Source organism: Podarcis erhardii (assembly GCF_964252035.2).
Source record: "Podarcis erhardii genome assembly, chromosome: 2".
NCBI lineage: Eukaryota > Metazoa > Chordata > Lepidosauria > Squamata > Lacertidae > Podarcis > Podarcis erhardii.
In genome coordinates this window covers 38,708,093-38,730,796 of record NC_138498.1, presented here as the reverse complement: position 1 = coordinate 38,730,796, position 22,704 = coordinate 38,708,093, and the positions used below count along the sequence as shown (strand labels likewise).

General features: G+C 43.5%; 1 protein-coding gene across 2 annotated transcripts in view; it reads left to right on the top strand.

Annotated features, from left to right (window-relative positions):
* OGFOD3 (2-oxoglutarate and iron dependent oxygenase domain containing 3) overlaps positions 1-22,704 on the top strand; it is a 47,170-nt gene that overhangs the window by 796 nt on the left and 23,670 nt on the right. The window contains exons 1-6 of one of the 2 annotated variants that reach the window (XM_081850898.1): positions 36-215; positions 3,185-3,402; positions 12,311-12,386; positions 15,613-15,655; positions 21,903-21,967; positions 22,511-22,567. In XM_081850898.1, the coding sequence (XP_081707024.1) occupies positions 124-215; positions 3,185-3,402; positions 12,311-12,386; positions 15,613-15,655; positions 21,903-21,967; positions 22,511-22,567 (551 nt within the window). In that variant the 5' untranslated portion in view covers positions 36-123. Of the gene's footprint in view, positions 1-35; positions 216-3,184; positions 3,403-12,310; positions 12,387-15,612; positions 15,656-21,902; positions 21,968-22,510; positions 22,568-22,704 lie in introns of those variants that run through there. The other variant, XM_081850899.1, reaches the window with a different exon arrangement.

Here is a 22,704-nt window from a genome sequence, read left to right as displayed (position 1 = left end):
CTCGCTCTCGCGCGCTCCCTCCCCCGCCCCCCCCCGCCGCCTTCTGCTCCCGGCTGCTTGGAGTGGAAGCTCTGAGGCTGACACATCCTCGCGCCCCGTGCGCAGCTGCTCAGTTCCCGCGCGATGGCTCCGCAGCGGCGAGCGGGTTCCCGCACTCCGGAGAGCGGCGGGGCTGGCGCAGGGGCTCGGGCGGAGGAGCGCCGCCGTCTCAGCAGGTACCTCCTTTTGTCCGGCGAGCGCCGCGTGGCCACGGCCGGAGGGGACCGGGGGTTGCGAGTTGCAAGCAGAGTCAGGAGGGTTGCGCGCGTCTTTTGTCCTCCTCTCCCTCCCGGGAGAGCGCCCTCAAACCATGCTAAACGCTTGGTCCTCATCAATGCCAGCATCCGGCCCGTATATCAGTAATCTGATGTGATGGTAGGGAGGCACTTTTACCAGTTGGTTTGGCTTCGGAGTGTGTGACTGCGATCCTAGCGTGCTAATCTAGGAGCAATCTTCAGATGAATTCAATGGGGCTGCTTTTCAAGTAACCCTGTGTGCATGGGGTTGGGGTGTGAGTTGCGTGTTGGCGCGGGGAAATCCATCCTAAGTTGTGGTCTCAGGCCCAGGCAGGGGACAGTAAGCAGGAAATACGGCTTCTACTACTACGTTGTAATCCCATATGAGCGCCCAACCCCATAGTCGCCTTTGACTGGACTTAGCTGTCCAGGGGTCCTTTACCTTTTTTTTACCTATGACACTCACTGGAGAAAGATCCATTGAGCTCGGTGGAGCTTGCTTATTCCTTGCTGCGTGGGGTCAGGAATGTTGGCTTTTCCCCCAGTTGATGCCTGAATCTTAGAAGGCGTGGCCTTCAGTTGCCTGCCACATGTAGAAAACACTACAGGGCCATACATGTCCATATGTAAAGTTCAATGAGTGTAGGGTCTGTGTATAATAATAGAGCAGTAAAAACCAGCAAATGTACACACTTTCACACAAGCACTTGTAGTGAAATGATACCTTGTACTTCTGTTCAGTGTGATGGGTGAAGATTACAGATGGATACATTGGGGGGAAAGTGTGTAACTAGTAGTACACTGAATGTGAAGTTTCTATAGAACTAACCCTCCCCCCCTTTTTGCTGAGTGTTAATTATTTTCTTGAGTATTCTTCACATAGTACTTTCCTGGACTTGACACCCCTGTAGCAAGCTTGCTAGCATTGACTCATTGCATTACTTTAGGGTCATTATGTTCCTTTTCTTTAACACACACTCAATTATTGCCTAGTAGCAGCAGTTGCAGTGTTGGCTTTAGACCAAGGGAGAAGCCTGAAGCTCACTGGGTAATTGTGGACCAGTCACAGATGTTCATCCTAATCTGTCTTGCAAGTTGTTGTGAGGAAAGAAGAGAAGACCATGGGTTGCATCTAACTAAGCTCTATTCAGAATAGACCCATTGCAATTACACAAATTAGGCATGTCCATCTATTTCAGTGGATCTGCTCTGAGTATAACTAATATTGGATTCAACCCCATATTCAAGGGGAAGGACGGCACAATAAAGCATTGAGGGTATGCAGCATTTCATATAAAAACACCCTTTCCGTCTCCACTACTGATTATGTTGATTCAGAGAGAACAGTTGGAGCACAGGTGTTCAGAGTCTCTATGGAATTCAGAGGAGCAGATATTTATAGTAAAGCATGTCTTATTAATGAAGAGTGAATTGTTTGGGATGAATTTTTCAGCAGCTTCAGGCTGTTTTCCTCACAGCTGAGATTGGATGATGGATTTGGAGCTCCATCTGAACAAGGCTTTTGAGTCAAAGGTATACATTGGTACCTCGGGTTACATATGCTTCAGGTGACAGACTCCGCTAACCCATAAATATTACCTCGGGTTAAGAACTTTGCTTTAGGATGAGAACAGAAATCATGCTCCGGCGGCGCAGCGGCAGCAGGAGGCCCCCATTAGCTAAAGTGGTGCTTCAGGTTAAGAACAGTTTCAGGTTAAGAACGGACCTCCGGAACGAATTAAGTACTTAACCCGAGGTACCACTGTACTTTGATAGGCTTGTGCTGGAGTTCACATGTACTTGGCCCATGGCATCTGGTTCTTTCTGTGCCCATGTGTGTTTAGAACAAGGGTGGGGATGTGGCAGTGGTCGGGCAGAGGGGGGGGAGAGATCCTAACAGGTCACCTTCCTGTCAATCACCTGATGTCAGGTGACCAACTTTGGCACATGCAATTTGAATTCAAAGTCTGACTGTCAGTGCTTCCAAAGCCTGGTGCATAGCACACCACAAAACATGCCAATCAGCTAATGGATGGAGAGTCGGGTATACAGTGGCTTGCACAGGTCTTTGCACTTGTAGGTATCATTCATCAGCTCTTTTGGCCCAGCTGCATCTTTACTTGCCCTACACCTGACATTATATATGGCATGAGGTATAGGTTAGGTGAGTGTAGCTTGGCAGAAATGACTGCATGGACCAAGTAGTGAGGCATGGCAGGCCTAATAAGGGCCAGAGGTTCTCCACTGCTGTTTTCGAGGGTGAAGATCTGTAAATGGCTGAAATGATGACATGCCAGTACTCTCCTAGGTAATCTTGTAGTAAGTACCAACTTCTAAATACTATGAATTCTGAACTCCTTTTGCCTGGCTTTTGTTTAATGTGCACAGTCTGTTTAATAGACTGCAGAGGTGACCCACAAAGTAAGATTTTCAGTCCTTCATTTATAAAGAACATGTTGCAAATCAGATTTATAGATGCTTGGAATGGAATTTGTCATACTAAATTGACCATTTTGTCAGTGCAAGAATGTTTGCTTGCAGGATGGAAAGGTGTCCCTCCTCCCCCATCATGCACTGTTCTGGGGTTTCTTCTGATCCTCCATACTGGATTTGTGGGAGGCCATGTCTGTGTGGGGAGAATCCCCATTACACTAGCAAGAGTCTTGTGCTGGCTTCTGCTAGACCCTGGGTTAGTCGAATCTAGCTCTCTGTCTACACTCTTAAGTCAGATCACTGGCATGTTCCTCTTGCTAGTGCCCATTTCACTTGCTCCAATAGCCTTCATTTCTGCAGCTGAGGATTAAGCATGGACTTGCTCCCCAAATAATACCTCTTTATTAAAATGCAACACCGTGGTTGGAGTTGCTGTTCTCTTACAAGGGGATTTTGTTTTGTTTTTTCATTTTCAGTGGCGTGAAAGGCAGTGTCCAGAAAGACTCACGCCGGAAGTGGCTGAAAGTGGCATTCCTCCTGTCATCTGCCATGCTCGGCTACCTCCTGAGTGGCAGCTACTTGCTTGGTGAAGATGGAGTTACCGAAGTACTGGCCCATCAAGGTGAAAGCCTACAATACAAATTCATTGAAGTACCCTGCTCAGAGGACTATGACAGCCACAAACGTTTTGAAGGTATTTGTGCATCATGACTTGTGCTAGTGCAGTGCTGCAGAAGTCTTGCCAAAAAACAGCGAAGTGTAACTCTAAACTGTCACAGGTCTCCTGTCACCTCAGAAGCAATAGCTGTCACAGGCTCTTTGCTGTAATATCACTGTACATCTGCCCCCTTCTACTTGAGCAATGAAGGAAAGACACAATTCTGGATAAATCTTATGCTTTCTTCTCCTGCCTGCATTGATGTCCCCTCAATTGGACTAGATTTTGCCTCTTTTTCTGAGGTTTCTATTGCACATGAGGAGATGGTTAGAGAGATCATAATTAAGAATGTCAAAATCGAACCGACCAGAGGGGAGGCAAACCCTGGACGTAATCCCAAGTGACACATAAGATCTGGCAGTGTTGTTGCGTCAATGAGAAATGGGTGGTCATTGTACTATCAAATTCAACATATTTCTAAGTGGACAGTTGCCATGGAAATCCAAACTGATCACATTTGGTTTCAAAGGGGGAAACATCAGAAAAATGAGGGGCTGGTAAAAAGGCAACTGAAAGGGAAAGTCAGTAGGGTGAAAAAACTGCACAATGCTTCGGTGTTGCTCAAAACCATAGAAATGGATTCTCAGCTAAAATGTATACCATGAGTCAGGAAAGCTACTACCAAATCAAAGAGGATGTCTGCATGGTTCATGAGTAGAGTCAAGGAAGCCAGAAAATGAAAACTTCCTACAAAAAAAAATGAAAGCTTTGCACAAATAAATGAGGGAAACAAAAAGTAAACAAACAAACAAACAAACAAAACACTAGCAAAGGAAATGAAAGCAGCCAATAATAATCAGAGGGTAGCAATTTTAGGAACATATTCCTAAAAATATATCCCCCCCAATCTTTTTCATACTTCAGAAACAGGAAATCAGTTTGTGGGTAGGTGGGACTTCTAGACAACAAGGAGGTTGAAGCTGTCCTAAAGGAAAATAAAAAGTTTACAAAGAAGCTTAATGAATTATCTGCATCCGTTTTCACAGTGTAAGATGTAAGGTGGGTGGATACTTTTGCCAGTAGATAACCTGTGCTTGAACAGAGATTTCCAAGAAGGGGTTAGGAGTGTTGAGGCAAATACTTAGACGAGATTAAATTCCAGTTTACCAGCAAATTAAAAAATTAACAAATTTAGGTGGTTCAAACAGTTCAGGTGGTTCATGAAGGACTGAAATGGGAGATTGCTGGTGTTATAACATAAACTCGACCTTCACAGTTGGCCTCCATACTTGAGGACTGGAAACTGACCAGGCTTTTTTAAAGGGACAAGTGGAAATCCATGAAATTATGGGCTGGTCAAATTTACATCTCTGGGTAAACTGGTGGAAAGCATTGTTAAAGGTACGATTATCAGGCATATAGAATGGTGGGTGTTTTGGGACATGCAAACAGAAATGCTGCTTCACACAGCACATAGAGAAAATTCCATAGTTTAACTGTCACAAGATGTAGTGCTGGCCACCAACTTGGATGGCTTTAAAAGGGGATGAGACAGATTCATGGAGGATAAGCCTTACAATTGACTACTATATGGCATGCATCTTGGAGGTAGTATGTAGATCAATTGCACCATTGCTTTGAATTGGTGTCCCTGGGGAATGAAAGCAAGAGAGTGCCCTCATCTTCTGCATACGGGATTCTTAGAGTCATCTGGTTGACCACTGTTGGAAACAGGATGCTGGACTAAGTAGGTTTTCAGTCTGATCCAGCAGGACTCTTCTGTCCTTGCTTTTCATTTCTGCTGCTTTTCTCTGTCCTGTGTTACCAAGTTCCCACTTGAGGGCACACTTGAGATGCTTTATGATGTTCTATTCTGTATGTATCCTGCTCTTGGAAGTGAGAGCTTTCTGCACTTTCAGGAAGCTTCTGATTATCTCTCTAGATAAATGTTTTGTGTCCAACTTGGTGATTGCCCAGATCTAATCCAGTATGGTGTTCTTGAGGAGAGGCATGGCAGTTGTAGTTTATATCCTGCCTGTTTCAGAGTTGATCCATTGCTGTAATTGTTGGATCAGTGCTGCTTCCTATCTCTTGCCTGGTGTCACAGTGTAGTCGTGTCTAGTGCAGCTGTTTGATGAGATTACCACACTGGTGCAAGCTAGTTAGCACACTGTTTTGAGATTATTCATTGATTTTGACATGATTAAAATCCAAATCAAGGTGGCTTAGAAATTAAAAACACAAGTCACCATGAAATTTTAAATGAACCTCTCAATAAAATAAAAGATACATGGAGAAGTAAAAACAGCACCATATGGACCATACCATCATTTTATTTGGCTAGAAAATGCCTGCTGGAATCATAGAATCTTATATGCCTGCTTTAAAATGGCCAAAGGCGAAGGGACAGACCAACAGCTATTGGGAGGCTATTTCACATTTTATGGCAAGAAATATACATCTCCCTGTCACCTTACTGGTATCATGGTTCCAACTTAAGAAGCAGAAAAGGATTCCTTCTTTCTCCCCCAATATTTTAGCAGTTGGCATCTTTCTTTACCCCATTTCTCTCCCTCCCCCAACCATTCCCTCCAATTAACATCAGAATGTACCTTTTGCCCAGTCATAAGCATAACTTTATTTCATTTCTCCATCCCAGCCTGAACACCTGAAGGGTTTTTTGTTCCTGAATGATGGGGATGCGGAGTTTTCTGCCATTGCTTTTTTAATGTATTGGCTCCCTAGTGGCAATTGGCAAGCAGATAAGAGGGTGCAGAGGGTCAACCGCTTCACATGCACCCAGAAAAAGCCCCCTCCCTCAATTTGAAGGGGAGAAGTCACTTCTAACTCTTGCCTAATGTTTGAATGGTAATAAATGGTCCTACAAAGTTAAGAGTCACTTTTTACTTAAACAAAATAGAACTCATGGTTTTCTGTTTTAATAGTATATTCCTTTTTATTTTTTCCTTCTGTCATGTGAGGAGAATCAGAACTTACAGGGTTAAATAGTTCTGTGTGACGTCTCACATTCTGAGGCATGGTTTGGTTCACATACGGGAATCTTTCTTTGTGTGTGAGTTTCCTTTCGTTTTTGGCTGAGAGACGAAAGGATGTCCGCTCTCTCGCCGGGCTGATTTATGATGTTTTTTTCTCATTAAAGGCTGTTGGAGATTAGCAAGAAGCCTGCGTTCAGTCTGATTTATTATCCACACACAAGGCAACACTTTCTACCGCTGCAGAACTCTGCTAAGGACTCTGCTAAGAGAGCTCAAGTTTTTTCTATCGGCACAGGCGTCCATCGGCACAGGGGAAGTGTGCCGGGCGCCATCTTATCTCAGCATGTCATTCTTACACTTAACTTTTTCCTCAGCCTGAAGGTTCCTTAATTCTCAGAGGTCTTATTTATTCCCAAATATCAACCTCATAACTCAGTATTTGTTGCTTACTTCATTTGAAGTTTAATCAATATTTATTCCCCTGCTTCTGTCTGAAATGTTGAGATGGTGTTGTAGATGTCAAAGATGTAAAAATAAGTAGGCAGAACAGATTACTAATATGAGCTGTTTGCAGTACTTGCACAGAATAAGAAAACTTGTTAAGTTAAAGATGATTGTCTTGATTGTTCAGTTGATTGGAATATTTCAGACAGGGTATTTATGTACATATTATGTACATGTTGAGGGCAGTTTGATCCATCTTTAGATTTAGGGGAGCTAGTCTCAAACGTTTGTTGGGGGAGACCTAGGGTTTTTTGGGGGGGAGTTATTTGTCCTGTCTGCACGCTTCTTATGATGGAGGACCACTGTAGCCAGCCCCAACGACACGTTCTCAAGATGGAGAGTGAGGGAACAGCTGCGGTTCCTGCACAATGTTTGCCATCTTGCCAAAGGTTGCAGGCAGCTTTACCTGCAGCAATTGCATGTTGATTGCCCTCTTAAAAGACAAAGTCCAGCAACTGGAGGAACGTGTGACTACGCTCCAAGGAATTAGAGAGCTGGAGCTCTTCTTGGAAGCAACAGAGCACACTGTCTCCACCAAGGAGGAGACAGGGGACTCCCCTGAGAAGGAGGCTAGTTCACCAACACAGGAGCCAGATATATGGAGAAACGTGACTCAAAGAAGTAGGAGGCCCAGGGTTCGCTCTGATTGTTTAGAAATACACAATTGCTTTGAGGTCCTCTCCCCTAGCATGGAAGACGAAGAGCAGACTCCATTTGAGGATCTCTCCCTCGTTACAGTCGATCAGGTATATGAAGACGAGCAGCAAAGTCAGTCCTCAGGGAATGTGCAGGCGACCTTGGAACGGACAGATCACGGAAGAACCCCGACCAAACCTAAGAGGAGGCGTGTAGTGGTGATAGGGGATTCCCTACTGAGGGGAACAGAAGCAGTGATCTTTGGGCCTGACAAGATGTCTCGGGAAGTGTGCTGTCTCTCCGGGGCTAAGATCCAAGATGTAACTGAACGACTGCAAGGAATCATAAAACCCACTGACAAATACCCCTTCCTCTTGGTTCATGTGGGAACCAATGACACTGCAAGCAGGAAATTTCTGGGCAGGAAATTGAAGCAATTAAATGCACAAATTGTCATCTCATCTGTCCTCCCAGTTGAATGACGTGGCCCAGGGAGAGAGGGAAAAATAGTGGAAGTGAACAGCTGGCTTCGCAAATGGTGTAAACAGGAATGGTTTGGATTCTTAGATCATGGACTGCAGTTTCTTGAAGATGGACTTCTGGCAAGCGATGGGCTGCACCTCACAACGGTTGGGAGGAATGTTTTTGCCAAAAATCTCAGAAACCTCATCAGGAGGGCTTTAAACTGACTAATGTGGGGGAGGGAGACAGTGCTCCTGAAGGTAGGAGTCTATCAATTGATGAAGATGATCATCCAAATGTCATAGACCAAATGGAGCAAACAGCACGCAGACCTAGTGGTGGGAGGAAAAAATCCTTAAATAAGAGACACGGGGGAATGATTAATGGACTTCAATGTCTGTACACTAATGCGCAAAGCATGGGTAATAAACAAGATGAGCTTGAGCTCTTGGTACAGCAAACTAAATATGACATAATAGGCATCACTGAAACCTGGTGGGATCAGTCCCACGACTGGAATGTAATAATGGAGGGATACAATCTATTTCAGAGAAACAGACCAGACAAGAAAGGAGGAGGAGTGGCGTTATATGTCAGGGATGTGTATACCTGTGAAGAGATCCAAGATTTAGAACCTCAAAGCCAAAGTGAGAGCATTTGGGTCAAAATTAAGGGAGAGAAGAATAACAGGGACCTCATTGTGGGAGTTTACTATAGATCCCCAAGCCAAACGGAGGACATAGATGATGCCTTCCTGGAACAGATGGCCAAGCATGCAAAAGGAAGGGAGATAGTAGTAATGGGGGACTTCAATTACCCGGATATTTGCTGGATGTCAAACTCAGCCAAGAGCATAAGGTCAAACAGATTCCTCACTGGCCTTGCAGACAACTTCATTGTCCAGAAAGTGGAGAAGCAACAAGAGGAACAGCCATTTTAGATCTGGTCCTAACCAATGTTGATGACCTGGTTAGTGGGGTAGAAGTGGAAGGATCATTAGGCACGAGTGATCATGCTCTTCTGAAGTTTACTATACAGCGGAAAGGAGCAGCCAAGCAGACTAGGACTCAATTTCTTGACTTTAAGAAAGCCGACTTCATAAAACTTAGGGAAGTGCTGGGTGAGATCCCATGGACAGTAATACTAAAAGGAAAGGGAGTTCATGATGGCTGGGAGTTTGTTAAGAGGGAGATAGTAAAAGCACAACTTCAGGCAATACCAATGAGACGGAAACATGGAAGGTGCCTAAAGAAGCCAGGGTGGCTATCTAAAGAACTTTTAATTGAGTTAAGATTAAAAAAGGATATGTACAAAAAATGGAAAAGGGGGGAAACCACCAAAGAGGAATTCAAACAAATAGCCAGCACGTGTAGACACAAAGTCAGAAAAGCTAAAGCACAGAATGAACTCAGGCTTGCTAGAGAGGTTAAAAGCAACAAAAAAGGCTTTTATGGGTATGTTCGTAGCAAAAGGAAGAACAAAGAAACAGTGGGGTCACTCAGAGGAGAAGATGGTGAAATGCAAACAGGGGACACAGAAAGGGCTGAACTCCTCAATGCCTTCTTTGCCTCAGTCTTCTCCGATAAAAAAACCAATGCCCGACCTGAATAATTTGGAGCAAATGATTCAGCAGAGGAAACACAGCCCAGAATAACTAAGGAGATGGTACAAGAATACTTGGCTAGTTTAGATGTATTCAAGTCTCCAGGGCCAGATGAACTGCATCCAAGAGTATTAAAAGAACTGGCAGATGTGATCTCAGAAGCACTGGCAGTCATCTTTGAGAATTCCTGGAGAACAGGCGAAGCCCCGGCAGACTGGAGGAGGGCAAATGTCCCTATTTTCAAAAAGGGGAAAAGAGAGGACCCAAATAATTACCGCCCAGTCAGTCTGACATCAATACCAGGGAAGATTCTGGAGCAGATCATTAAGCAAACAGTCTGTGAGCACCTAGAAAGGAATACTGTGATCACCAATAGTCAGCATGGATTTCTGAAAAATAAGTCATGTCAGACTAACCTGATCTCATTTTTTGACAGAATTACAAGCCTGGTAGATGAAGGGAATGCAGTGGATGTAGCCTACCTTGATTTCAGCAAGGCATTTGACAAGGTGCCCCATGATATTCTTGTAAAGAAGCTGGTAAAATGCAGACTTGACTATGCTACCACTCAGTGGATTTGTAACTGGCTGACTGACCGAACCCAAAGGGTGCTCATCAATGGTTCCTCTTCATCCTGGAGAAGAGTGACTAGTGGGGTGCCACAGGGTTCTGTCTTGGGCCCGGTCTTATTCAACATCTTTATCAACGACTTGGATGATGGACTCAAGGGCATCCTGATCAAATTTGCAGATGACACCAAACTGGGAGGGGTGGCTAACACCCCAGAGGACAGGATCACACTTCAAAACGACCTTGACAGATTAGAGAACTGGGCCAAAACAAACAAGATGAATTTTAATAGGGAGAAATGTAAAGTATTGCACTTGGGCAAAAAAAATGAGAGGCACAAATACAAGATGGGTGACACCTGGCTTGAGAGCAGTACATGTGAAAAGGATCTAGAAGTCTTGGTTGACCACAAACTTGACATGAGCCAACAGTGTGACGCGGCAGCTAAAAAAGCCAATGCAATTCTGGGCTGCATCAATAGGAGTATAGCATCTAGATCAAGGGAAGTAATAGTGCCACTGTATTCTGCTCTGGTCAGACCTCACCTGGAGTACTGTGTCCAGTTCTGGGCACCACAGTTCAAGAAGGACACTGACAAACTGGAACGTGTCCAGAGGAGGGCAACCAAAATGGTCAAAGGCCTGGAAACGATGCCTTATGAGGAACGGCTAAGGGAGCTGGGCATGTTTAGCCTGGAGAAGAGGAGGTTAAGGGGTGATATGATAGCCATGTTCAAATATATAAAAGGATGTCACATAGAGGAGGGAGAAAGGTTGTTTTCTGCTGCTCCAGAGAAGCGGACACGGAGCAATGGTTCCAAACCACAAGAAAAAAGATTCCACCTAAACATTAAGAAGAACTTCCTGACAGTAAGAGCTGTTCGACAGTGGAATTTGCTGCCAAGGAGTGTGGTGGAGTCTCCTTCTTTGGAGGTCTTTAAGCAGAGGCTTGACAACCATATGTCAGGAGTGCTCTGATGGTGTTTCCTGCTTGGCAGGGGGTTGGACTCGATGGCCCTTGTGGTCTCTTCCAATTCTATGATTCTACTGTGGATTTCTGGGTGTTTCGTACATTTTATTTTCTCCAGGATTGAGGGAATGATTAAAGATGAGTAAATTGGTTTCAAACCGTCTTTATCATTTTCAAAGTCAGTTTAAACTCTGTTATGGGCAAGAACCTCCAATCTGCTAGAGGTCTTAAGTAATCCAAAATTCTTCCAGAGATTCTGTATGCAAACATCTGTAGCAAGCTGCACATTCCCCCAAGTGTATCAAGTCTATTTCTTTTGATGGATTAGATAATAGATTTGTTTCATGGAAAGCAAGGAATATATATATGTAAGAATTTGCATGCTTGCTTTTGAAACTTAATCATTTCAAAGTGTACAGGCTTCCCTGTAGTATGTCTGATGAGAACTTTTGCTCCCCAAAAGCTGTCGGGACACCAACTTCCATCTGCCCCAGTCAGGATAGCTAAGGATCAAAGGTGATGGGAGCTGGAATCCAACACCATCTGCAAGGCCATTCTTTCTCCAACCGTGGACTTAGAATGCCACAGTCTCTTGCTTAAGTATAACAGCCAGAAGACAATAAAGCAACTCAAAAAAGAAGTAATGTTGCTTTCCATGACATATAAGAACCACTGGGCGAATTAAGTGAATATATTAACTGTAATGACATGGGTGGGTGTCAGAAGTTTCATACTGAAACTTTTTCATCAACCAAAAATTCAGCATTTGCAATCAGGTAACGTTCACTTCTGGGGTTTTTTGGGGGGGTAAAGTTCTTTGTTGAAAGAAGGCAAGGAGAGAAACAAAGAACATATCATTAACTATTGGTTATAAGGAAACGTGAATTCAGGGTTATGGTGATGTGAAGAATTATAGAATGCAAAAGTCCCATATTTGTGGCTCAGGTTTGTGGGTCATTTCCAGTGGCTTGATTCAAGGTTTACTCTCCAGCCATGAGGATTAGAAACATGTTTATCATTGGTAGCTTAAATCACTGATGTTCTACAAACTACAGCAGATCCCATGCTTTGCACTACAATCTTAGTAAATTTCCTGAGAGAGTAGAAGTTGTTGTTGTTGTTATGGCACATGTAAAAGCAGATGAAGAAGGTGATGGATGTTTGGACTTTCTTTTCTGTCTCTCTCCTTATATGTCTGTTCTAGGCTGCACTCCTCGGAAGTGTGGAAGAGGGATAACAGATGCCATAATCAGCAGGGAGGAAGCTGAGAGAATCCGTAGGTAAATTTTCTTTTCAGAAATCGTCTTAAAGGCTTTAGGATAATGCTTTTGTTTTCCTTTTTGAAAGTTGACACCATTGTTGCTATTTTTGTGCCTTTCAGACGGGAAGAAAGGATGGGTGTTTATATCCCGGCAGGGTCCTTTCTTTTCTCTGCCATATTATATTTCAGGGGTTCACAGCCAGTGTGGACACTGCTTCTGTGCAGGATAATGGTTAGGGGTGCCTGTATATAGTAAGTGCATCCAACACCTCTTGACCCAATATCAATTACAAGATCTTCAGGTGATCATGAAGATGGATAAGAGGCACTTAGGGGTGGTCTCCTCAGGTCCGATGCAGAAAGAGATTTAACCATGATTGCCTCTACCAAAAGTTCACCATGGTTCCCACTTATCAAAACGGAGCACATCTGAGCTAGTTATCTGACAAAGCTCCCACTTGCCTTACTAAGAATCACTTTTACAGAATTACGATTCCAATTGATGCCCTTGGTGGTGGTGGGTGGGTGGTACGGCAAAGTACAGTACAAGGAGAGACTTTGTCTGTGTGGGCAACCTTGCGTAGAGGACCTGTACCACTATTTGTTGCAATGCCCGCTATATATAGAACCAAGAGACCGATTTATAAAACTCCTGCTTACGAATGGAACACACTCGAATAGGGTGGAAAGGGTGAAATGGCTGCTGAGTGATACTGATGACTTATAAAGTAGCACTATATGCGTGGCCAGCTGAGAAGATCAGGAGAAAAGAACTAGATAAAATAGCGGTCAATTGCAAAGGTGATTCGGACATTTAAGCTGGCACATTCTATCTGAGAACCCCCTGCTATTCTATCGTATTCAACAAATAATTTCTAGGAGACGTGACCGTGGTTTATTGTATTTGCAGTGCCTGATGTTTTTATGGTTATTGTTGTTGTTGTTTTGTTTTGTTTGTTTCCTTTGTGAATGATGCCATGGCCTTTGGCTAGTGCAATAAAGTTTATGATGATGGTATACAGTAGGTGAAAGTCGCCTGAGTCAGGCTCAAACTAAATTTAGGGGCAAACTCCCATCCCACTTGGAACTTGATCCAACCTGAAGGATAATGCCATCCACCTCTGCCATTTGGCTCTGTGGGGAAGGTTAGAAAGGGGATACATGCCTTCTGAATCTGCTCTGGGAGCTTCCTTGCAGTCCCCATAGAAATTAGTGAAATAGCTTCTAGTGGAGGTGGGAAGTAGGAGGAGGCTGCAGCATCAAATTTAGGGGGTGGGAAATTGCAGAGTTGGAAGGGACCCAAAGAGACATCTGGTCCAACCCCCTGCAATTCAGAGATCATAAGAGTCTAGTCCCCAACACAAAGGGACTTCAGCTCCCTTCCTGCCCTCCTGGTTTTTGACCTGCAGCCTTTTTCTACCTTTTACCCACATACAGTACTTTGCTATGCTCCATTAGTTTGTGAGGTGGGAAAGATGCTGCAAGGACAGGTGCAAGGGCAGGTTGGGAAAGGTAATTGTTTAAGGCTTTCATTGGTTTGGAGTTACCTAGGTTTCCCCCCATTTTTTTCGGCGGGGGGGAGGGACTTCCGGTAATATCTCAGTTAATCTGAGGCAAGTTTCCTACAGTTCATGCATCTCTTAATTATTAGTGAGCACTTCTGTAGAGCTTTTTAATAGGAAAGATGTTTCATGCTTTTATTGTGAGCTTGCATTCAATGCAATTGTGAGAGGGGTCATTGTTCCCATTTATAAATTGGGGGCTGAGGGTGAGAGAACAAGTTGATCAAGGAGTCCATGGAACATTTGCAAATTGGGATTTTGGAGATGTAAGGCTCCCAGCAGCCTAATCATGGATAAGCAATTTATGTGTGGGCCATGGAATTAACGCTTGCTTTTGGACTGTGAATTCTTACCAATTGCCTTAATTACAGTTAAGTGGTATGTTGGCAGCAGCATTATGAGTGGTTAAGTCTACTCAGAGTTTTAAACCAAGGCTCCAAATTTTGCATCCCACTCCCAAATGTTAAGCAATTGAGAGCCTGGAACCCAGGTCTCTAGAAGCCTGTTTTCCACCAAAATATGCATTTGCTTTACAAGTGTTTACTGCAAATACACAGGCTAGGAAGCTTCTGTATGGTGTTGTGCTTGCCTTCACTCTAGGCCAAGTATTTGCCATGACCAAGAATAGCCGTTTAGTATGTTCTCTCACCCCTTCTGCTCACATCCAACCTTGACATAGTGATTTGATTAGCTAAAGCTATTGTTACCTGCTATTCCTGAAATTCCTTAAGTGTTAGTTTACTTACCAGGATGTTAAGCTATGTGTAAACTCCAATTTTAAGATTCTGGTTAGTAAACTGACATTAAATCACAGCGCCTAATTTTAAACACAGTGGGGACCAGAAGTTTAAGCTAACTGGGACTGGCATCCTGTGGAGGCGGGTGGGGTGGGGGGAACGGACTGTAAAAGTGCTTGTTCCTGGCTGCTAAACTATGGTTCAGAAAGCTGGGAAATGTGCATCTGAACCAGGGCATTGTGTAAATATTCTGCAGTTAGCAATAGGAAGAAGTGGGGTTACTTTAATTCAATGTGTTCCCACTTTGCAGCAGTTTCTGCAGTAAGGTGGGGAATCTTCTTTCACCTCAACTGAGTCATTAAACTCTTTCATTCTGCATGCAGGGTTTTGCATCCTGAAAGAGCAGTATTTCATTGCAACTAGAGTAAATGGTCTTAACTTTGGTCATTTGTCATTAGCAAAAATTCCCAGACTTCTGGACTAAGAAAAATAGCATTTGCTTTCACTTCTTCCCATTGCCTGGAAATGATTGGGATAAATCTGGGCTTTGTATTGTCTGCCACGCCTAGGCACTGAGGCAGCTAACCTTTTAAGGGCACAGGGCTGCACTGAGCAATGGTCAACCCACCAGAAAGTGTCAAAGTGGATGTAGCATTTTTAAAAATTACAGATCTGAGGGAACCAGATTTAGCTCACTGACTACAGGTCAGCCACCTCTGCTTTGCAATATGACTACTTTTTTTCTGCTAGGAAATGCTCTGCCCTTGTCCCCCCCCCCAGCTGGGTTCTGTGTGTGAAGAATTCTGATTTGCCCACTGTTATGCCAGTGTAAGTTGACCTTTCTGTTCCTCCTGTGTCAACTGTGACAGGTCTGGTTTGACAAGTGGCATTAAACGGTAAAAGGCTGTGCTGCAGTTCTGATTTGAAATTGTTGTGTCGTCCACAGAATAGCAGAGAAGGGACTCTCCCTTGGAGGATCAGACGGAGGGGTGAGCAGTGTCCTGTTACCTTTTACATTCTTCTGGTATCCAGGCAAGATTCTTTAGATTTTTGTTTTTTAAATGGGTTTTGGGGAGGAGTGTCAGGAATGGGGAAGAAATGTAGGACTCTGCCCTCATCCCCGTGTGGCAAAATATACATTTTGCTTGTCTATAGTTATTCTAGACTTCCCTTCAACTGCTCCAATGTTGATTGCTCCTAACTGCAAATTAAGATTGTTTTGGGCAAGGCTGAGCTTGAAGAGGAGGAACTAATACATGGTGCTTTGAGAGTGAGGGGCAGGCATTTGTACTATGGTGGGTGGTGAATGAGTTGGGCAGCAGCTTGGGTCAGGGAAAAGGAAGCATGCAGAGCAAAAAAGAACCTTTTCCACTTGCTCACAAGGGAAAGTATCCTCATGTAGTTTCTGATCCTGTGTTTTCCTTACCCCCCCCCTTTACGCCAACAAGGCCTCCCATTTTGTGTATCCTAATGGGATTGGGTGTTGGACGTCTAGGGAAACATGGGGAAGGATTCACCTAATTCCATACACAGAACCCTGCATGTGGACTTCCACTTGCGCAAAGTGGTTCCCCCCTCATGCCCCCCTGAAATTGCTGGAAGGGGAGGAAGAAGCCCCAAAACAGTGCAGTGGAGTGCAGGTAGGAGAGGAGGGATTGTTCCATCTGACAAGCCGAAAATCTTGTGCTGGTGGAACATTTGCCTTAGAACAATGGTGAATTTCTCCCATGGGCCTGAATCCCAGCTTGGCCATAACCTTCAACTGGTAGTCATTGGCAAGACATTGCCACTCAGTCTAATCTATCTCTCTTGACCTTTTGGAGAGGGATCGTGGAAGATGCCTGAGCAATCAGAGGAAAAATCTGCATCCTCCAGAGGAAAAAAAAAAAAGAGTTTGAGGAAAGATGCCTAATGTAGAAGGAGTATGGGATGGAAGATCAATGTGACCATCCTTCAGTAGAATGTGAAGCATCACCAGACTTTGCATAGTTAATTGTCAAATAAGTGAAGGTGGTATACTTAAAAAAAAAAGAGAGAATATTTTTGTATCTAAGCTTTTAAAAGTTGTGTTACAGACTATATGCCATCTCAGTTGTGTCATCCCTTAATCCTAAATACATTTGCTTGGGAGAAAACACCCTTGCTTTCTATGGCACTTTCAAGTAAAAGGGTTTGAGACCAAGGTCTCAATAACCTTAAAGGTAAATGCTCCAGCTTCAGTGTTTCTTCAGCTGCAGCATACCCAACCAGAAATCAGGGTGCCCTGTTGTACTTGCAGTGCCCCAGGGCCTCTCAGTGCTGTGTGTCCCAGTGAACACTCTTTCAAACACTCTCGCAGCCTCCATAGGTGCCAACTCCCTGGGCCCTGGGTGCCCGAGCACCCACAAAATTCCCCATGAAGAGGCTGGGCACCCACAAAATTCGGTGCCAGGTCGATGCATGCTGCATGGCACCCACAGCCCCGGACACCCACGGCTGCAGGACCAAGTTGGCACTCCTGTAGCCCACCAATACAAAGTGAGCTACCTTTCCATTCTACCCACAGAGACAGGCAGCAGTCTTTCACAGTAAACGACTGTTCAATAGAAGGACGTTCTTTTTACTATTCCTGTATTTCATTGCATTCTGTAGCCTACTGAGAGCTGAAGCGGCTCTTTGTTCAATATGGAATGTAATTGCTTTGAGTGCAATCCAATCAGCTCGATTGACAGGTGTCTCTGCAATTGGCCATGGACTGTTCGTGACGTAAATCGTGTTGATGTCTTGGGACCATTTGCCAGATGCAGAGAAATCAAAAGTAGATTTAAAATGCTAGTCTGTTGAAGAACTGAAGTTTTGATTTATGGTTTGCAAAGGTGCAATGAAAATGACTTTCCAAAATTTAGCCCCCAAATGCATCAGACCGGCTTTGAAATCATAAATGCTCATAATTGCATTTAGCCTTTGAATGCAAGTTTTACAATTTTCCGTTCAGTTTCTATCCTTTTATGTTGCTTTACTTTTGTAATATAAGGAGCTAAAATTCCATTTACCTTCTGAGTAAGTACAGGTGGTAAAATAATTGCGCACCAAGGATCCATAGAAAAGTTTGTTTCTAAAGCTCCCCCTTCCATGATGGTAGAGCCAAAATTGGGAAGATATGGAGTTTCTGATTGGGGCTAACAGGAGGGGAGCTTATTTTAATTCATTGACTCTTGTGAGTGTTGGAAATGCAACAGCAGAAATCGTTCTGCATGCTATTTAACGGTGGTGTTATTAGTGCTAGTCAATGGCCCAAGGGGCTTGTGGTGGTATTACTTAGCAACCAGTCAGAATGGCATGAACTTTCCTGAGGTAGCATGTGCTCTGATTGGCTGTGTAGTTCTATGGGAGTTGTTCTTCTGCATGTTTGGTTGAAGGTCTCCCTGCTTTGTACAAGACCTGAACTAAGAGACAAAGCCTCTGTGTATTTCTGTTCAAAATATACACTGTTTTGCTCAGTTTCCTCAGTAAAGTGTTATCAGAACTTTTCTCTCTGGACTCCGTCTACATTATCTTACTGACTTTGCTAACAGTGAATATACTTTTGGAACATGAGAAGAAAGTGAATGGCATTGCTACAAACCTGCTACCAGTGAAGCTGTTTTAAAATGAGGGTTTAAAATGGAACTCCAGCCAGTAATCTGACTGTTATAGTTTGGACCACTTGAAGTTTCTGAGTCATCTTCAAGGGCAGTCCCATGCAAAGTGCATTGAAATACTTCAGTCTGGGAGTTGCTAGAGCATGGAGTACTGTGGCCAAGTCATCTCTATCTAAAAGGGGCAAACCATGTGAAGCCATTCAATCCAGGGCTTGTCTTCCATTACCTTTTCCAGCTCTTCCATATGCAAATTGTGTTCTTTCCATATTGATGCTATCCAGCATGATCCTACTTATGAGAGGTGTAAGGACTGAGTGAATGCGGTTTCTGACATTTGTATTGTTTCTTGCTGCTCGTGTTCCCTCTGCTATGAGTCACTTGTACTTTGTTTCTGCAGAGTCTAAGAGTTTCACCTTAATGGAATTAGTTTATTCACAACTGGCTGTCTCGCCTGTGCTTTTCAAAATTAACCTTAGCAGCTACCTAAATGGCACCTGTATATTTTGATCAGGATGATGATGGAGGATGCTACTGCTCCTAATAGCACTTCAAGAAATCAAATGAATGAGGCTTTTGTTCTCTGTTTTCTTGTTATTGTACATCTCCATTCTGAATAATTCACGAAGGACTTCATTGCAGCGAGCAAAGGGTAGGAGTCAAAACAAGATAACGGTCCTTGATTCTCTGCACTTGATTCAGATGCAAATGTGCCTTGACTAAATCTGATGGCAAGCAATTTGTCAAGGCTATGCATTCTTCAGTCTATTTCAAAATCTTCTCTTGCTACAACATTAGTCCACCATGGGGGATTATCATAGGCTTAAATTTGGGGGTTCATTCAACACAGGTAGGTTCCTTCCACCATAATAGAGAGGCAACTGCTTTTCAGAGACAGATTCACAATCTTTATGTAGATTTTCTGCCTCAAAGAAATTACCAGCGGTCGCACAGTTTATGTGCTGGGGTGATTTCAAGAGACAATGGGATAAAAATGGTCATGGCTGCAATTTTCCAAGCCCTAGTAGTGAGTCATGTGTTGCCTTTGGGAAACCAATGGGCTATAGAGAATAGGTGTATGGTTTGTGGCTTGTAATGTGCAGTGAACAGAGCCAAGGAAATAATCTTGACAATCTCAACTTTAAAGAAAAAAGTTAGGATTAAGCCCTTAGGTTTCAGAGGAAAAAGTTGACAGTAACTGTAGGCTCAAAAGTCAGAAGGCAAACATTTATTTATTACAGTGGCTTAGATCCACCTTTCAGGATACTGATACTGACAAGTAACTTCAATGTGCATTTAAATATGAACACAATAAGCAATATCAACATGTAGCAAGTCAACAGGAACCTTCCTGCAGGGCAGCTCACAATAGATGGTTGGAACAGGTCCTGATGTCTTCAGCTGCACTTTCTTGGGAGTCCTTCCAATGGACTGTTAGTGGTAGTTGGTCCTGGAAAGAGGAAAGTTCACCTGCAGCAGTCTAGGGTGTCCTCCCCCCCCCCCCCATTCTCGAAAGTACAGCACAGTCATAGCATTACTTTCTCATGCAATCACTCCCCCTGCAGACCTTTGCCTCAAGTGCAGGGCTGGGTGGGCTTGTGACAATGGCATCAAGAATGAAGAGGGATGACGTTTGCCATTGCATCTCAGCTTCAGAAACTGGTTTGCAAACCATAGTTTGTCCTAAAACTGGAATCCAACTATGCACATAATGCTAAACCATAGCTTACTGTTGCATCTGATGATGAAATCCAGGGGTGGAGGGTTTCTCTCTCTGCATCCAAGGGCTTTCTTCCCAAGTGAATAGCTGTGGCTTGCCCAATATCCTGTCCTGTTGCCAAGGCCATCTGGGAGCATCTTTACCCAAATCTAGGTCTAAACTATCTACAGTTAAAGATACTTGAGGTCATTAAAGTAGAAGTTGCAGGGTAAATCATAACAAGCAGAAGGCACTAAGTACTGCTCCCTTGACCAGGCAGAGCAGAAGATCAATGCCCTAGTGTTTGACCAGAATAATCCAAAACAGAAATGCCCCCTACCCCAGTTGTTGCTAGATTCCAACTCTCATCCATCCCAGCCAACATGGCCAATTGTCAGGAATTATGGGTATTGTGGTCCCCATCCCTGATCTAGAGCCTACCAATTACAAGGGTCAAGGAAGCACATTCCTGTTTTGTGATGCTGAATTTCATTCCATCTACGAAGGTCCAGTTTGGGTAGCTGGTAGCCTCACTGGACATATTTTGTTATTAAAAAACTTTAGCATCAAGAACTCTAAGCAGTTGTGACAGTTCACAAATCCTGATTCGAAAATTGAGGCTTTTGTGAATTTGTCATCCTTTGGTCCACATTACCAAGGAATAGAACATGGACCCAAAAATATCTGCTGTGAGATTTTTTATTTTTTGGTGCAAAAGCAACTGCTGTTTATTTCTTTTCAGCACAGCTATTTAGCAAATACAGTGGTACCTCGGGTTACATACGCTTCAGATTACAGACGCTTCAGGTTACAGACTCTGCTAACCCAGAAATAGTACCTCAGGTTAAGAACTTTGCTTCAGGATGAGAACAGAAATAGTGTGGTGGCGGTGCAGCGGCAGCGGGAGGCCCCATTAGCTAAAGTGGTGCTTCAGGTTAAGAACAGTTTCAGGTTAAGAATGGACCTCCACAACAAATTAAGTTTTTAACCCAAGGTACCACTGTACAGTCTCTTGTTACTGTGGTCCATTCAGCACCTGACATTTAATTAGTTCCCCTATTCTGAAGTTGAACCTCTCATTTTCCAGCACATTTAAATCTTAAGCATTTACCCTTTAGGCCTACATTATTGCAGAGTATCTTCCTGTCTGTGTGGTTTTGCTGCTGTTTGTTTTTTTAAAAAACAAGCTCCTGAAGTCCCATTAACTACCCTTCCAGTATAATTGCCTTAATAATTTTCTTTCCCCTGCAGTGCTCCAAACTTGTGCTGCTTCAGAAAGCAGAAAGGTCACTTCTTTAGCTGCTAAAACAGTGGAAATGTGGGACTGGCCAAGTCACAGGATAGTGTGAAGTGTATGGCCTTTTGTAATGACTGCGGTTTAAAAAGGCCAGCAGTTTTTCTGCAGGTCAAAAGAAGAACCTTGAAAATGACCTCTTGGTCATGCATGAGCATAAGAGATTCATCTTTCCCTCCTCTCCCAGCCTTAGTGGTAAATTGAATTGCTTTAGAACTATATAGGAATCAATGCAGGAAAAACATGTTATGGATAATATTCGAATATTTGCATGCCAGGTCCTGAAACATGAATATACACCACTGAATTCTAGGGGAAGATATAGCTGAAGAGGGAAAGTTAACACTGGATAAGTCTATTGTGCCTTGATTTCTGACTCTTATATATATATAAACTAGCATGACTTTAAACCAAGAGTGCTGTATCTCCTGTCCCCTGGAGCAGATTGTGGGAGTACACGGTGGGGGGAGGAAACAGAAGTCCTGTTGTATCAGCCAAGCAGTTTGTGTGGAGCGTTGGATACAACCCACCATCTGAGATTGCACAGAACAGAGACTTAGTCTCCTTTTAATAGTCTTCCTTTTGCTGATTTGTTTCTTCTTGTTTGGATTTCCCCCCCCTCCCAGGCTTCAATTCTGGACTTGCACTCTGGAGCTCTTTCTTTGGGGAAGCATTTTGTTAACATGTACAGGTAATGTAGAGTTGCACCTTGGCATTCAGTGCCTTGGATACAGGTGATTTTAGTGCTCTTAGGTTCTTCAGGATGGAATAGACATTTGGGTGGGGGAAGAGAAAAAGCTCCGATGCTGCAGGTTAATTAATGGATTCTTCAGCAGTTTGCTGGCCTTTGCAAAAAGCTGTGATACTAAGTGTTGTTAGCAAGTGGTGTTAAGCTGGGCCTGTAGGAGAGATATAAATATTTGCTGTCTCAGTAGATGCTGGATGTAAGAGTTTCTCCCACCACAGTTTAGATTTGTAATGTAATGCAGAAAGCAAAATAATTTGTGCCCTCAAGTGGTGATCAGTTTTCCTGCAGAATTAATAGTTTTCCTATCACCATAGCATCCTTTAAGTCATCAGAGTGCTTCTTGTTTACTAATCTTTAATAACTGCTTGGGATAAAGTTGGTTTGAGTAAATTAATTTGCAAAGAAAAGTTAAGCACCAGCTGCTGCAGGGATTTAACTTGCACTTTGTATTATTTATTTCAGTCTTTGAATTGTCTTCCTCCACAGATACTTCAGTGATAAAGTCCATGATACCTTTACGGAAGAAGATTTTCATTTATATCGGTAAGAAAAGAAAACACCATTAAGGGTATTTATTTTCTTCCAAACTGCTGTCAAATACAGTGGTTCCTCGGGTTACAAACACCTCAGGTTACAAACACTTCGGGTTACAGACTCTGCTAGCCCGGAAGTAGTACCTT